Source organism: Oncorhynchus mykiss, chromosome 25 (assembly GCF_013265735.2).
Source record: "Oncorhynchus mykiss isolate Arlee chromosome 25, USDA_OmykA_1.1, whole genome shotgun sequence".
NCBI classification, from domain to species: domain Eukaryota; kingdom Metazoa; phylum Chordata; class Actinopteri; order Salmoniformes; family Salmonidae; genus Oncorhynchus; species Oncorhynchus mykiss.
Genome location: NC_048589.1, coordinates 21,227,068 through 21,242,978, shown reverse-complemented (window position 1 = coordinate 21,242,978; position 15,911 = coordinate 21,227,068). Strand labels below are relative to the sequence as shown.

Sequence of the window (15,911 nt, the reverse complement as noted above, 5' to 3'; positions counted from 1 at the left end):
TTACTCAAGTATGACAGTTGGGTACTCTTTCCACGACTACACACATGCACTCAGTACTGGTACCCCCTGTATATAGCCCCATGTGTTGCTTTTTTGGTATTCTTTTTTTTACTTTCATTTATTTAGAAAATATTTTCTTAACTCTTATTTTCTTAAAAGTGCATTGTTAGTTAAAGGCTTGATTTGATTTGACATATACACACATTCGGACACACACATAGGTCCAGCAGGCAGAGTCGTATGGAACTGGCCTATCACCTTCCCTAATTCTGCATTTACAGTCACAGAGTAACCAAGGACATAGCAACTGTATTATGGCATTGCCAAGAAATGTGTCACTATTGACTATGGTTTCCATGATGGTTTCATGATGGTTTTTCCCAAATAGTAAACAAACATGCCCCATTCCGCAGGTTCAGGGTTAAAGGGCGGGATAATCCATGGTTTTCTTCTGAGCTGTCTTGTATTATTCACGACGGTAATCTAGCCTGGGCTAAAGCAAGGAAATCATGTTCTGATGCTGATTGGCTTATTTTTAGGCAGTTACGAAACAAGTGTTATTTTCTTCCATGAAGGCTGAATATTTTATGTCTGTTACCACTGATAACCTGAATGACCCTAGAAAGTTTTGGAAGGCTATTAAGTCTATGTCTGGTAACAGTAATGTTAATGAATTACCGTCATGTGTAATGAAGGCCTTTGTTGCTGTGTATGATAAAACTGAAATGCTGAATTTTTTCAATGAGCACTTTGTATCATCTGGTGTTTGATTCAGTGTCCTATGCCTCTGTACAACCCTGTGTGGATGAACCAGTGAGAGCTGGTCAAACTTTTAGCTTTTTGCCATTCTCAGTGCAGATGGTACATAAAGCCATGAAATCCTTAGATCAGAGAAAGCTTGCAGGTGCTGATCTTTTGGATCCCTGCTTTTTAAATCTGGCAGCTGATTTCAAAGCTGAAACACTTACATATCTGTTCAATTTAACCCTGGAATGTAAGGAAATTCCAAAGATCTGGAAATCAGCATTTGTTCTACCACTTTTAACCTTTTGTGACTAGGGGGCAGTATTTTCATTTTTGGAAAAATAACGTTCCCGTAGTAAATGGGATATTTTGTCAGGACAAGATGCTAGAATATGCATATAATTGACAGTTTAGGATAGAAAACACTCTAAAGTTTCCAAAACTATAAAAATATTTTCTGTGAGTATAACAGAACTGATGTTGCAGGCGAAAGCCTGAGAAAAATCCAATCCGGAAGTGCCCCATGTTCTGAAAGCGCTACGTTCCAATGTGTCCCTATTGAGCAGTGAATGGGCTATCAACCAGATTACTCTTTCTCCGTATTCCCGAAGGTGTCTACAGCATTGTGACGTAGTTTTACGCATTTATGTTAAAGAATACCCGTAAGTGACTACATTGCACAAGTGGTCACCTGATGGCTCCCGGAGTGACTCTCGCGTAAAATACAGAGGTAGCCATTATTCCAATCGGTCCTACTGAAAAACGAATTGTCCCGGTGGATATATTATCGAATAGATATTTGAAAAACACCTTGAGGATTGATTATAAACAACGTTTCTGTCGATATTATGGAGCTAATTTGGAATATTTTTTGCCGTTTTCGTGACTGCAATCACTGGGCGATTTCTCAGCCAAACGTGAAGAACAAACTGAACTATTTTGCCTACAAAAATAATATTTTGGGAAAAAATGAACATTGGCTATCTAACTGGGAGTCTTGTGAGTGAAAACATCCGAAGCTCATCAAAGGTAAACAATTTAATTTGATTGCTTTTCCGTTACCAAGTTACCTGCTGCTAGTTGGACAAAATGCTATGCTAGGCTATCGATAAACTTATACAAATGCTTGTCTAGCTTTGGCTGTAAAGCATATTTTGAAAATCTGAGATGACAGGGTGATTAACAAAAGGCTAAGCTGTGTCTCAATATATTTCATTTGTGATTTTCATGAATAGGAATCTTTTCTAGGAATATTTATGTCCGTTGCGTTATGCTAATTAGTGTCAGTCGATGATTACGCTCCCGCCTGTGGGATGGGGAGTCCCTAAGGGGGAGATACAACACTTTTAAATAATTATAGGCCGATCTCAAAGCTGTCACCCCTGGTGAAAATACTTTAAACCCTTGTGAGTGAACAGCTAAAATAGTTTTTATTTACTAACTCTATTTTATCAATGTACCAATCGGGCTTCAGGAAGAAGCATAGCACAATTACAGCAGCCATGAAGGTTTTAAATTATATCACTGAAGCCCTTGACAAAAAACATCACTGTGTCTCACTTTTTATTGATCTCTCTAAGGCTTTTGATACAGTTGATCATGCTATACTAAGGCAGAGATTGTCGAGTGTAGGTCTTTCGGAGCATGCAGTTGCATGATTTGCTAACTATCTGTCTGATAGAACTCAGTGCACTCAATTTGATGGACTCAAGTCTGTTAAATTGTCTGTCTGTAATGTTGTGTCCTAAGGCTCTGTACTTGGTCCTCTCTTATTCAATATTTATATAAATAATTTAGACAAAAATGTCCAAAATGCACAACTTCATTTTTATGCTGATGATACTATTATTTACTGTTGTGCCTCGTCTCTTACAAAAGCTTTCCAGAACATGCAAAATGCTTTTTATACTGTTCAACATACCTTGTGTCAATTGAAGCTTATCCTCAATACTGACAAAACTAAACTAATGGTGTTTCCTAAAGCAAGAAATAAACCTCTTAGCTTTTCACCTAGTATTACCTGTCAGGGCAATGAGATTGAGACTGTAACCTCATATAAATATCTTGGAACTTTAATTGATGACGGCCTCACTTTTAAATTGCATATTCAACAAATTACAAAAAAAATTGAAGCTGAAATTGGGATTTTATTTTAGGAATAAGGCCTGTTTTTCTTTTGAAGCCAGAAGGCGGCTAGTATCAGCTATATTTATGCCTTTACTGGACTATGGGGATATTTTATATGTGAATGCTTCCGCTCAGTGTTTGAGACCAATTGACACCCTTTACCATGGCACTTTGAGATTTATTTTAAACTGCAAAACCCTTACGCACCACTGCACTTTGTATACCAGGGTTGGCTGGCCTTCTCTCGTCACTCGTAGGCTCAGTCACTGGTATACTTTTATTTACAAAGCCATTTGGGGTTTACTACCTTTTTATTTGGGCATTTTTATTGTTCAGAAATGTGGTGGGTACTCTCTTCGTTCGCTGGACTTTATCCTGCTAACTGTTCCAAATGTCCCAACTGAATTTGGTAAAAGGGCTTTTATGTACTCTGCGCCATTGTCTTGGAACGCTTTACAAAATACTTTTAAACTGGAAGAACTTGTCCCGATTGGTATTTTTAAAATCACTGATGAATGATCTTGAGATTGATTCTGTTTTTAATTTGCTGTTTTTGATTTTGTTATACTCTTGTGAATTCTATGGTTTTTACTAGATTACTTGTAGTTTTTCATGAGGTTTGTCTGTAATTTTTGTAATGACTTGGTGCTGCCTATCTTGGCTAGGACGCTCTTGAAAAAGAGATTCTAAATCTCAATGAGCACTTCCTGGTTAAATAAAGGTTTAATAATAATACAAATACAAGCATAGACTGATAGCAGTTGGTTTTCTATGTTCAACCAGCCAAATGGCCTAGAGACTGTATTTCAATGAGAAGTATTGACAACTAAACAATTAGGATTGTCCTTGTTGCTCTTGTAGTGAGATTTAAGAATATTCTCAGCACAAATTCATCCAATGTCTCTCTCTTTCTCTCTCTCTCTTTCTCTCTCTCTCTCTCTCTCTCTCTCTATCTTTTTCTTTCTTGTTGTCATGCCCTGACCATAGAGAGCTGTTTATTCTTTATGTTGGTTGGGTCGGGGTGTGATTTAGGGTGGGTTATCTAGGGGAATTGTATTTCTATGGTGGCCTGATTTGGTTCCCAATCAGAGGCAGCTGTTTATCGTTGTCTCTGATTGGGGATCATATTTAGGTAGCCATTTTCCCATTGTGCTTTGTGGGATCTTGACTATGTTTGTGTGTAGTTGCTTGCTGCACTGCATGTAGCATCACGGTTCATTTATTTGCTTTATTGTTTTTGTGCTTTAAGTTTCTCTTCTAAATAAAAGGATGGAAACATACCACGCTGCATCTTGGTCCACTCATTTCAACAAGCGTGACACTTGTACACACACATCCACACTCATCTCTGCTCAAGGAGCGGGATGCTCAACCATGAAATGAGCAGTAACATGAACTTTGACTGGCATTTTCACACAGAGTAGATATTTACGGAGCACCGTATATCAGGGTAAACTCCCAACAATACAGAATATGCCAGCGTATACCAAAGAGGCAGTTGGAGACAAACCAACACTGCTGCTCAACCCCCATCTCTCTCTCTCTCACTCACACACACACACACACACACACACACACACACACACACACACACACACACACACACACACACACACACACACACACACACACACACACACACACACACAGACACACACAGTCACGTGCACTCACAATTGGTAAACACTGTCAAACAGGGCTGTCTTGTATTGGCAGGTGAGCCAGAGACAAAGCAGCTTTCCATAAACAGATGTCCAGTTGAGACTGAGGGGGAGAAGCAAACACGACAATGTCAAGTCTAGATTACCCACAATGCCCATAGTGATCCAACCTGAGGAGGGGAGGCTCACCTGCCACGCCCCGAGAGGCTGGACTTAGAGTTTGCCGAATGCAGATCCATCTTGGCAAGGATGCACAGCGCTGGCGTTCTCTTTCTGCACATTGCTCTAAGGCTGGTGATTTGTCTTCTACCAATTTATTGTGCTTTATGGAGCCAGGGGAAGAATACTTCAAACTCAGCCCACTTCTCTGATAATCACACTGGAAATTTATCTGAACAATTATGTTTTCTCCGATACTCTGAATCAATTCCAGAGATGTGCTCCTGACAGCCAGGCTATGGTACATCTCAGTTCATTATGATGCATCAGGGCAGCCTGACAGCACACGACAATCTATGTCCACACACAAACACAAACACACTGGCTGTCAGGAGCACACACACACACACTTCTTCCTCGTGAGCTAGTCATGCTGATTTGTGACTCATTTCAGGAGACTAGGCATATGTCGAGCATCACTACTTCACAGAAGAGGCATTTGAACATAAAAATTTATTTTTTTAATCAAAAAAACTCTGGAACATATGAACTTTCATGTGCCTCGATAACAAACTTGTATGCCATCTGTAATTATGAATGAAATTGTTAAATTACGAGCCAAGTTGGCTTAGCCACAGAAAAAGACAGGGACATTCCCGCTAGCCATGTTAGGCTGAGATAATGAATGGGCTGGATATGCCGAGAGATGAGTTCGGATTGATCTGCCATGTAGTATGCTTCTGTTTATAACATAAACTGCTCAGTATGTGTAGGTAATCCTTTCTAATGCAGCTTTTTATAAAGATATCAGGAAGAACTGTGATAATGTTGCTAATGCTCTCCACTCTCCACTTTCTGGAGGACCAAGTTTTGAAATCAGTGGAATTCCCGGTGGAAGCAAAGTATGATCGCTCAGGAGATGGAGGAAATTCAGGCGTTTGTTTATGCGGAGGGCGTTCGAAAAGAGAATACACAAAGGCTGTTATATTGATCACCTGTCTCTGGATTACATCTTCAAACTAAGAGCAACCATGGCATCTGTGAAATAGAGGGAAAAGCATTCATTTATGTATATGGGTAAGAGTGTCTCATTAGCTACATTTTCAGATATGATACATTTCTAATTCTGTCAGAAAGTAATTTTCATTGTAAGTTGAGGCATACTATTGGCTAGCTAGCTAACGTTAGCTGGCTGACTAGCTCACTAGCTAAAGTTACGTGTATGATTTTTGTAGTAATATTATTCGTATCTCAGAGCCATTTGTTTTGCTATTCATAGCCTAATGTTAGCTAGCTAGCTAATACTGAACCTAGTTGGTTAGCTTTAGCTGCCTGTAGATTCATGCAGGGTAGTAATGTTATGAGTTCATTGTTTAGCTAGCTACATGTCTAAACAAAAGACTCCACTTTGCAACTAACCAATTCACTGTACTGTTTACACATTCTGTATCCTGTGCATGTGACAAATAAACTTAGATTATATTTGATAGATTGTGTGTTTACCAAAGACAGTAATGTGAAGAACAGCATGACCTGAACCAAAGTAAAATCAGGATATAAAGTTAGGTCAACGAGACAGTGTCCAAGTTCTAAAATTCCCCTGTAGAATGCTTTGCTTTTAATCCGTCACACTCACAACAGCAAGACGTTTTCTGTAATTATCTTGTTGTGAGTTTGTTTTCCTGTAATAATGAATACAAATTGCTTCAAGTTAAGACGTTGCCAGCTATATGATATGGTTATTATTTGAACTGACTAGCCAGTTAACTAAACAAGCTAGAAACAAACCAAAACATTGTTAAAAAAGTTGCTTTAAGTTGCCTGGTTTGCTTGATTGCCGTATACTAAATACATTTTTAAAGGGATGGGTTTATTGGTGTTAAAATACACCAGTTGTGCTATTTTGGACCACCAGGCTGCTGATGTCATGCAGCCTGTCGTATTTGTGTCACTGGGGACATGTCCCCCCCACATTCCGAAATGCCCCCCCCCCCCAGTTTTATCATTGGAATGTGATACAAAATGAGGAAATGGTGTGCTTTAGGACCATGTGGACGCCTCCGAAAGGTCGGGTAGGCTGTTTGGAGTGTTATCCAACTGTATTTTTTTAAATATAGAATTTACAAAAATATATGTTCCCCAGTTGCGCCCCTGACTAAAACATTCAAGGGTCATTTTTTTTAAATTTGGGGTTACAAGCTTATCAACTTTCAAAGCAGAATTACTTTCCCATTGTTCCTCAACTGTAGTGTATGATATACCATTTTCTAGCTCTGTCGCTACTTTTATATAATGTAATAAACACAATTTCAAATTTTTCTACATAAGACCGAATAGAGGCGGTCGGTCATATTTATGCATCCCAGTCACACCTCTTTGTTCAGTCTGTTGTTGACTCATTGATATTTCTTCTCATGTCACATTGTTTTCATGCTCTGGGACAGACCACTGGACTGCCATCATATAACATATTGCCCAATAAAGCAGGAGTGCACATCAATTGTTTTACTTTGGTCTGGGGTATTTCCCCAAACAATCCTTAACCCAACAGGAGCCATCTCATTGAATTACATACAGAGTTGGGCATACTATTACGTATGATGTTGACCATTCAACCAAACTGACCTTGAGCAACACAAAAGTGAGATGTTTCTTCCAATACTGATCCTTCCTTTTATTGGGGGATTCCTCACTTCAATGAATTCTGTAAAATCATCTCTCAACCCTCTAGATAATTATAGAGGAGTAATGGGACCACTTCATAAACTGAACATTCTCTCTTCTCAAAGAGACAACAACAGGGGGAATGTTTGTCATTGCTGGTCTCCTTCATGTTAAAAAAAAAATTATACTCTTAGTACAAAACTCCAAACCGGTCACACTTGTAACGCAGTCAGTTTTGTAAACATCTCTCACAACACATGTTTATTGTTAAATGTAATGAGAACATTGGTTAAATCCCCAAAACACAACATAATGATCTCGTTTCAATTTAGTTGTTTTAACTACCAGTTAATCCAATAGCAGATAATGCAAGATACGTCCCTTTAGAAGTGATGAAAGTAACATGCTACAGTACTGTAAATTACAGTAGATTACACGGTTTTCACATTAGGCAATACACTTACATTACTCATCAAAATGGACAGAAAAGCTATATGGTAACAAACCAATTTAAAATCTATAGGTTTACCAAACGCCAAGTAATTAACCATTAAGCGCAGTTGGATTATGTGATGGTAAAATGTATTTAAATAAATTGAAAGAGAATCATGAAAAGTATTGTGAGTAATGCATTGTGAAAGGCAATTACCTTATATGAAAAGTATTTCTAGATAAAACACTGGTGAAAAAGTTACTGTGTGATTTTGTGTGTTGTACTTATTAGTCTATTGAAAATGTGCCTAAAGTTTAGAAAAAACATCCTTTTTGGTGATCTGTTTTCAGTTTTGTACTATTTTACCATATACTTTCAAAGGCTTGAGCGCTCTGAATCGTTTGAAGGTCATCATGTTGAATGATTATGGGAGAGCACAGGTGGAGCTTGCTTGTTTCACGGTAGGTATGACAACAATTCTAAGCTTTCACTAACATTAAAGACTAGAATTATGAAGCTAAACCCCCAGCACTAAGCTGCTCTCCCCTTCACCAGGTAAATGGGAGAACATCTGGACTGCCCCTTTTGCATCCAGTGCCAGCCAGCAGCAGTAGAGCCAGATGGTCTGAGCGGAGCACGTCTGTGTTTGTGGCTTGTCTAATCTTGTCCAGAGTCCGTCTGCTGTAGACTATCTCAGCACAGTGAGGAGTGCTGCCGAGAGGGGAGGAAAGGCAGCTATTCCAGTCCCTAAACAGATTCCTCTACCCTGCCCTGATGACCAGTGATGAGCATCAGCCTCCATGCTGTATGTATAAGCCTAGGTATGCCACACAGGCCAACCAACCAAAGTCCCCCTCGAAAGCTGTTTCCTGTGGCCCCGCCCTGAAGTGGACGGCCGTTTCCTCTTGTTGTTGCCAGACTGGAATAGAATCCGGAGGGGCACGGGGTGTAGGTGGGGGGGAGGGGGAGACCAACACATTATTGCTTTCTCTCAGCCACACGTTGTCCTGTTTACAGACACTTGTCTCTTAGACACCACAAATGTGGTCATATGTGCAGACAATCATCCAGCAGAAGAAACAATCAAATGGCACAGTCTGGGAATGATGTATTAATGAGGTGACCAGGTAATGAAAATAGCAAATCAAAAGGAGAACAAAAGAGGCACTGAGTGCAGAAGCAGAGTGTGATGAGATTGTCCTCTGCTCCAACTCTGTACTGTTGACTGAGCCACGCAGATACCGCAGGGCTTGGCTGTGATTGATGCCTGTGTTATCTCTGCTGGTTGACATCAGATTATTGCTCTGCAGTTTAATACTGCGCACATGCCATAAAGCACAGCAGCACAGCCTAGCTGGCCTCACCAGAAAGGACATGGAGAAGGAGGCAGCCCACCTCACAGTGCACTCCTCTCCCCAGGCAAGGCTCTCTCTCAGCAGGTTCTGCAGGGTGGGACCTCACCCCTTCACCTCTACCCCCATCCCCGCCCAACCAATTACAACCAAACCATCCATAGCTCATATGATTGCTAGTGAACAAAATAATGTATGATCCTACTTTTTTTCTTCAATGTGGTCATACTCTGTATCTACCTTAGGTTTTATGACTTCCCACAATCCTCCCACAACCCCTTCCTTCCCCTGTCCTCATCAGTCTTGTCCACAACCCCCCTGCGGTGGACCTGGCAGCGTACACCTGTTCCAGCCCAGCCCGGCTACCTGAAACCCTATCCCACCCTATCCCACAGCAGAGGCTGGGAGAGCTGACAGACGGGTCAGAGGTCAATCAACAAAGGTAGAGGTAACCCCCCCAGGCAAGCCTGAGAAACAGCAGCTAGCCAGGTGGACAGGCTCACTCAGTCTGACCCCTCCATCTCTCTTTCACTCTCGCTCTCTCTCTCCCTATCTCTCTCTCCCTCACATGTACCCGCACATACATAAACACATTAATTTATGCAAAGTTCAGTAGAAATGTGTTCCCTAAAGTTTGGACACTAATGATACCTCTTCAGAAACTTAAATCTCTTGATTTGGATGCCTGGTGATCCCTGGCACTTACCCTGTCAACTCAACTCTGAATAGGCAGATGAGAAATTAACACGGTGATTGTGTAAGCTCTGAAACGTCACCTAGGGCTACAAAGGTGGTGATGAATACATACTGAAATGGTCCAGATGGGTTGTTGTTCATGGCAACCAAAAACTTTCTTGAAATATCCTCTACAAAACACTTACATAAGCCCATAGTGGGATTTAGGAAAGTGTACCTAGCCTGGACAGACAGGCACACGCACACACACACACACACACACACACACACACACACACACACACACACACACACACACACACACACACACACACACACACACACTCTAAATACATAGTCAACTAACTAGGAGTACCTGTTCATCGTCCACTCTAACACATCAATAGAATTATTCATTATCAGCTTGTGAGGAAATAGCAAGCCTGTTCAGTCAGACTGCAAACACCAATAAGGCCAGCTCTCCACTGACCTCTACCTCCAACTGCTCGGATTAATCCAAGTCTTCAAGCCCATAAACCCCTGCAAGGCTTTCTCTGTTAGTCATTCTGTGTATCATGAAGTCCACTTAATTGCAGTTGATGAAGTCCACACTGTATTCATATTCCTAGGTGTTAGTATATAAGTAGCTATGTGGGGGTGTTGGTTATGGTGCTTGTTTCACTGACCTGTACCCCTTGGTTTAGTACTAACACAAGATCTACTTATCTCTTCCAGCCATCACAACAACTCTGCATAAACTCACACTGGCCCTGGAACTGGCTCTGACTGTACTATGAACAAAGACAAACACACAACAAATACTAATTCATAGACATACACAATGTAAGTGACAGGAATCTAAAAAAAACATTCCAACCTATGACTATATTGAATATATATATATATATATATATATATATATATATATATATATATATATATATATATATATATATATATATATACAGTGCCTTGCGAAAGTATTCGGCCCCCTTGAACTTTGCGACCTTTTGCCACATTTCAGGCTTCAAACATAAAGATATAAAACTGTATTTTTTTGTGAAGAATCAACAACAAGTGGGACACAATCATGAAGTGGAACGATATATTGGATATTTCAAACTTTTTTAACAAATCAAAAACTGAAAAATTGGGCGTGCAAAATTACTCAGCCCCCTTAAGTTAATACTCTTACATCAAATGCAATGAGAATACAAACTCACCTGAAGGAAAACACGAAGGAAAGTTTGTAAGGGAAATTATTTCTTTGTACAGTGCATTTCATGAACTATAAACTTTGCTTCACAAGGAGCTTCAAGGATACATGCTTTGAAAGCAGAGTGACGATATACCAGCTTGTATACAGTACCTACAAACAATAGCCTGGCTGCATTTCTTTCACTGAGCCCTTTCTTTTCTTTCAAGGTTTGGGTGATAGTCAGAGATAGGAAGGGAGGATACTTATTTCAACCACCATATCAAGTAACTGTCAGCCTGTCTAGAATAGGACCAGTGGCTTTAGAAGCTGCTGCCTGGCCATGGCTGAGGAATTAAAGCCCCTGTGGGTCACAATACCGCCAGGCTTTAGGGCCTGTAGAAACCCAACAGACCATTGTTGTCACTGACAGCCCCCTCACCTTTTCATGAGACAGCTGACAGTGCAGACGAAAAAAACCGTCCTCCTCCCAATTCATCAAACGGCATGGCCAAAATATTGACTAACCCTTTCAGGGCAGAAACCCTCGGAAGGGGTGGATGAAGGGGGTATCGTTCATTAAATGCAGGTGGTTCTGAGCCAGGTGTACAGGTCTGGTCTTTCTATGGATATGTTGAATGTTGACAGATCCTCTGATTACAGCTGAGGGGTAATTAGTGCTTTGAACTTGAGGTTAGCCTTCACGTGATCATCTTCCCCCCTATTATACCTCACCTTGCCTTCATGTCCAGCCACCTGAAATACAGTGTGTAATTTCTGCTGCAGCCATCCGGAATGTCTGATGTTTACTATTCAAATTGTTTGTTGGTTTTTAGTTATATTAATCAAATGCTGTACATTAACCGGGTGAATGCCTTTGATTAAGGGAGAAAATCAAGTCTGCAGAACCTGTATCTCCATTTAATCAGCCTCTTCGGTATCTGTCCTTTAAGCTAAAACCATTCTACCAGGGCTTCTTTCAATGTGCTGCTGTCTAACAATGTCTGGTTAATGTGTGTCCAAGTCACTATATTTTACTGTAGAGCATTAAGTGAGGTGAAGTGGTTTGTGTGATGTCAGACAAAGCACATGCCAGCTATAAATATGAAAACAAAAGATGTGGGGGACACAGGAACTGCTCCTCTGTGAACGAGACAGGCACTTAATGGCAGAGAGCGTGGAAAAAGACTAATTGCTGCCACTGGCTGTTCAGGCTGCAGCAGACCATAAAGAAAATCATGTGTCACATTCATTGTTCTAATGCTGACCCTGCGTTTCCCTCGACAACACCTCACAGCAATGCAGCAACCGTCTCCCTCCCAGCCCAGCTGTAGTGTATGCTGGCTGCTGCTACTCTGAGCTCCTTCAGGTTGACACTGAGCCAGTGGCCCAGAGCATAGAGACACTAGGAAGAACAGAAGTTCTTCAAGTTCCTAACAACATTAGACTGATCTGAGAGGGTTCTTTGAAGGACAAACAGGATAACACGAAAGCCACCTCTGAGGCATTTCACTGTCTGTGCATTTCCCAGTAAACCCAGGCTTCAGCATAGTACACTCTTTCAAACCAAATTGTCTTCCTTGAATGTATCTGCTGGCTGCTACTGATACTGTACTCAAACAATAAGTCTTCTGGAACTGGAGGAGGGATTGTTTGGGGAGGCAGGCTGACTTCCTCATCACAAACAAATGGGACGGCAGGAGGATAGAGGGAAACCCTCACATAAACAGCTCCCTCTCTCACTTTCCCAGGGTAAACTCAGATGGCCCCCATCCACTATGACAGGTACAGCAGAACTCTGTAGCTCTGGTGCCAGGAGCACAAACATCCCACAACAGTCATCTTTCCACCACACATCACATGGCCCTCTTCCACCAAAGAAAATCTGTGAAAGCCATCCATCTACGACCACATCCAGCTAGACCTTCCAGGTGGGCAGCACAGGCCCAATGGGACAATGGAGCCCTTTCTCCTGCAGCTGGAGAAATCGATACTATGAGGGGAGCACTATAAGAGCACCCTGCCTTGGCTGTTTACCACCTTAGAATTAGGGCCCAATTTAGCCATCAACATGTGCATAATGGGAGAAGGAAGGGGCAGCCCCCATCCCACCCTTCAACCGCTCTACACCTGGAGAGGACCACACAGGTAACCGAGAGGGGAGGGTTCAGTTCTCATGGAGAAGGACTGGCAGGTGGGATAGTGTACATCTGTTGGGGGGGGGTTACCCGGATCTGATATGATTTAGACCACCCCCACAGAGGAACTCGACCACATACAGATGAACACTTGAGTGATGAAGTTAAATTCCTCCCAAAAGTTTTCCCCAATCGTTTATCTCATCTCCCTTTTCCCATAAGAAACGAGGTGCTGAGGGGGTTCAGAGGAGGCTGGAGGGCTTGTAATCCAAGCTAAGCATGAGACAGTCCCTCCAACACGACAACAAAGGAGTACAAACCCTGGGGCAAACTCACGCAGCAGTGACATCAACAAAAAGGGCCTAAATTTAACAGCGGTGGGAATTGTGGGGCGAGCCATACAGGAACACTTTCAATGCATTGCGAAGGTCAACTGGGATTTGACTTCCTCCTCAGACTCCGCCACTAGCAGCTTGCTTATTCCCCCCCCCCCTACTCTCCCCGACAGCAAAATAAAGACATAAGCATTGTTTAGCAAGACAATGGGCCACTTCCAGAGACCTTTCAGTCTCAGACGCTGAGTTTTCACATCCATAAACAGCGTGTGGCTGTGAGCAGCGAAATAAAATACTTCACAGGAAGACTGGGACATTATAATTAGTGTCATTACCCTTCAGCTTCTCATGACTCCAGTATTCACAGAGGAGAAGGACTTGATATGTATTACCTCTGCACCCAGCCAGAGGACAACCGCAGCTCTATAATAAGGTGTGTTTGTATGGGGAGGTATAGCCACAGCTACTACATGCTGGGAATACAGAGCTCACAAGGAGTTTCACAGCCATGTCTCACCCTGCCTTTGTGTACCCATCGTAATAGAGTCTAGACTATGGCATAAGCACGTGGGCAGTGGGCTCAAACCTATTAGCAACTAGCCTGTACCCCTGCACACTGACTCGGTAACGGTGCCACCTCTATATAGCCTCGTTATTCTTATTGTGTTACTTTTTATTATTACTTTTAATTTTAGTCTACTTGGTAAATATTTTCTTCTTGAACTGCACTGTTGGTTAAGGGCTTGTAAGTAAGCATTTCACTGTAAAGTCTACCCTTGTTGTATTCGGCGCATGTGGCAAATAAAGTTTGATTTGATTTGAGGTGCCCGTCAGTGATGAGGGCCACAGAGCAAAGCTGGGGAACGGGTCATGACCCTGACTTAGTCTTAATCACACTGTATGCCTTCACTGCTAGCTACACTGGGAGGAGGATGGCAAAAATAATTATTCTTAGCATGCCATCTGTGTGCCCCTCTATGACCTGCTGTATGGAACCCAGGCAGCCTGTCCCTGTTACGCCAGCAGAGCATGAGGTTAACAAACACATCTCCCATTACTACCTGCCTCATAATGAAAGAGCCACCTCACTGGAATCATTTCAAGTGAGTGGGGGAAGGAGGTTATTACCATGCCATTGCAATATTATCCTAAAATCAACCAACAACATTATCAACTATGTAACCTTGGTGTAACGTTTATGAAAAGTATTATTTTGCATTATTGGTACTTAAAAGGCAATCAGCACTTGAGACTCATATTAAAGTAAAAAATTGCTTCACAAACCTTTAGTGAACTTGGGTCTGTCAAGGCCAGCGCTTGCCTCTTCAGCTCTGTCACATTCATTTGACATTGTTGGCAAAAGCTTCCTTTCCCATCCCTTCTCTCCGACTCTGAGACGGTCACGGACCCTGCGCCCTCCGGGGGTGGTCGGCTGCTGCACCGCGCGTCCTTTGCCAAGTGAAGTAGTTTCCTGGGACTCAGATCAACAGGGAACGGCGACTCTCCGCTAGGACAACCTTCCACCTTCGCCATTAGAGAAAAGCAACTCGGTTAAAATAAATTCACAGGTAGGACAATACGCTGGCGAGACGCAGAAGTCCAGGTGTGGAAGTCTACTTGTCTGGAGTTGTTGGTTGACTGACAACCTGCATGAATGTCATAGGTAGACATGAGCACTACCAATTTGAAGAGGCAGGCTAAATGGGTTCCAAGACAAAAGGGTTGCGCTGCTGCGACAGGTTCTATTGAAAATCGGAACTGGTCATTTTAACTTTATGCATATAACACTTACAGTAAACATGCGGTTGTCAGGATCCAGTCCATGAGTTGCATTTCCCCAAAATGAGTTCATTCTCCCGGGTCTGGGTATCCCTAGTAGACGTGGTTCTCACATACACTCAATTATTAAGAATCATTTGTACAATGACTAGTAGTCGTAGTTGTAAATTGAAGTGTCACTTCTAAATCTGCCAGCGAGTAAAAACATATTATAGGCTAACCATGGTTGTGTCCTGCACTTGATCCGTACTATGACGGGACAATCCTAGAGAAGTGTTGGCACACACTCTTTTAAATGGGTGGGGAAAACTTTTGAAAAACTTTTTGGCGCATGATTGGACACCGCAATAGTAAATCACTTAAAATCATAACCGTAGGTGCATGGATCAGACAGGGTAATTCAACGTGTGAGTTGTATTAGGTTTATAGGTTATTAGGCTAGCTATTTATAAAGCTGAAATTGGCCATTGTATTGGCTTCTATTATCAATGCATTACACTAGTAAAATGACAAAGTTATTCATATAGCTTAATTTCGTAATATTATTTGAAATATAGTGATTTTTATTTTAGATTATTGTAATCAATGGTTTTATCCATTCTTGGTGTCAGTCACGCGAGCAGACACAGTTGCAGACATTGCTTCACTG

At 41.7% G+C, this 15,911-nt stretch overlaps 1 protein-coding gene across 1 annotated transcript in view; it reads right to left on the bottom strand.

The window, feature by feature from the left end:
* Positions 1-15,529, bottom strand: part of LOC110505582 (kinesin-like protein KIF26A) — a 96,314-nt gene extending 80,785 nt beyond the window's left edge. The window contains exons 1-2 of the mRNA XM_036962476.1: positions 15,276-15,529; positions 14,768-15,007 (exon numbers count right to left, since the gene is read on the bottom strand). Coding sequence (XP_036818371.1) covers positions 14,768-15,007; positions 15,276-15,335 — 300 coding nt within the window. The 5' untranslated portion in view covers positions 15,336-15,529. The remainder of the gene's footprint in view (positions 1-14,767; positions 15,008-15,275) is intronic.
* Positions 15,530-15,911: the final 382 nt, after the last annotated feature.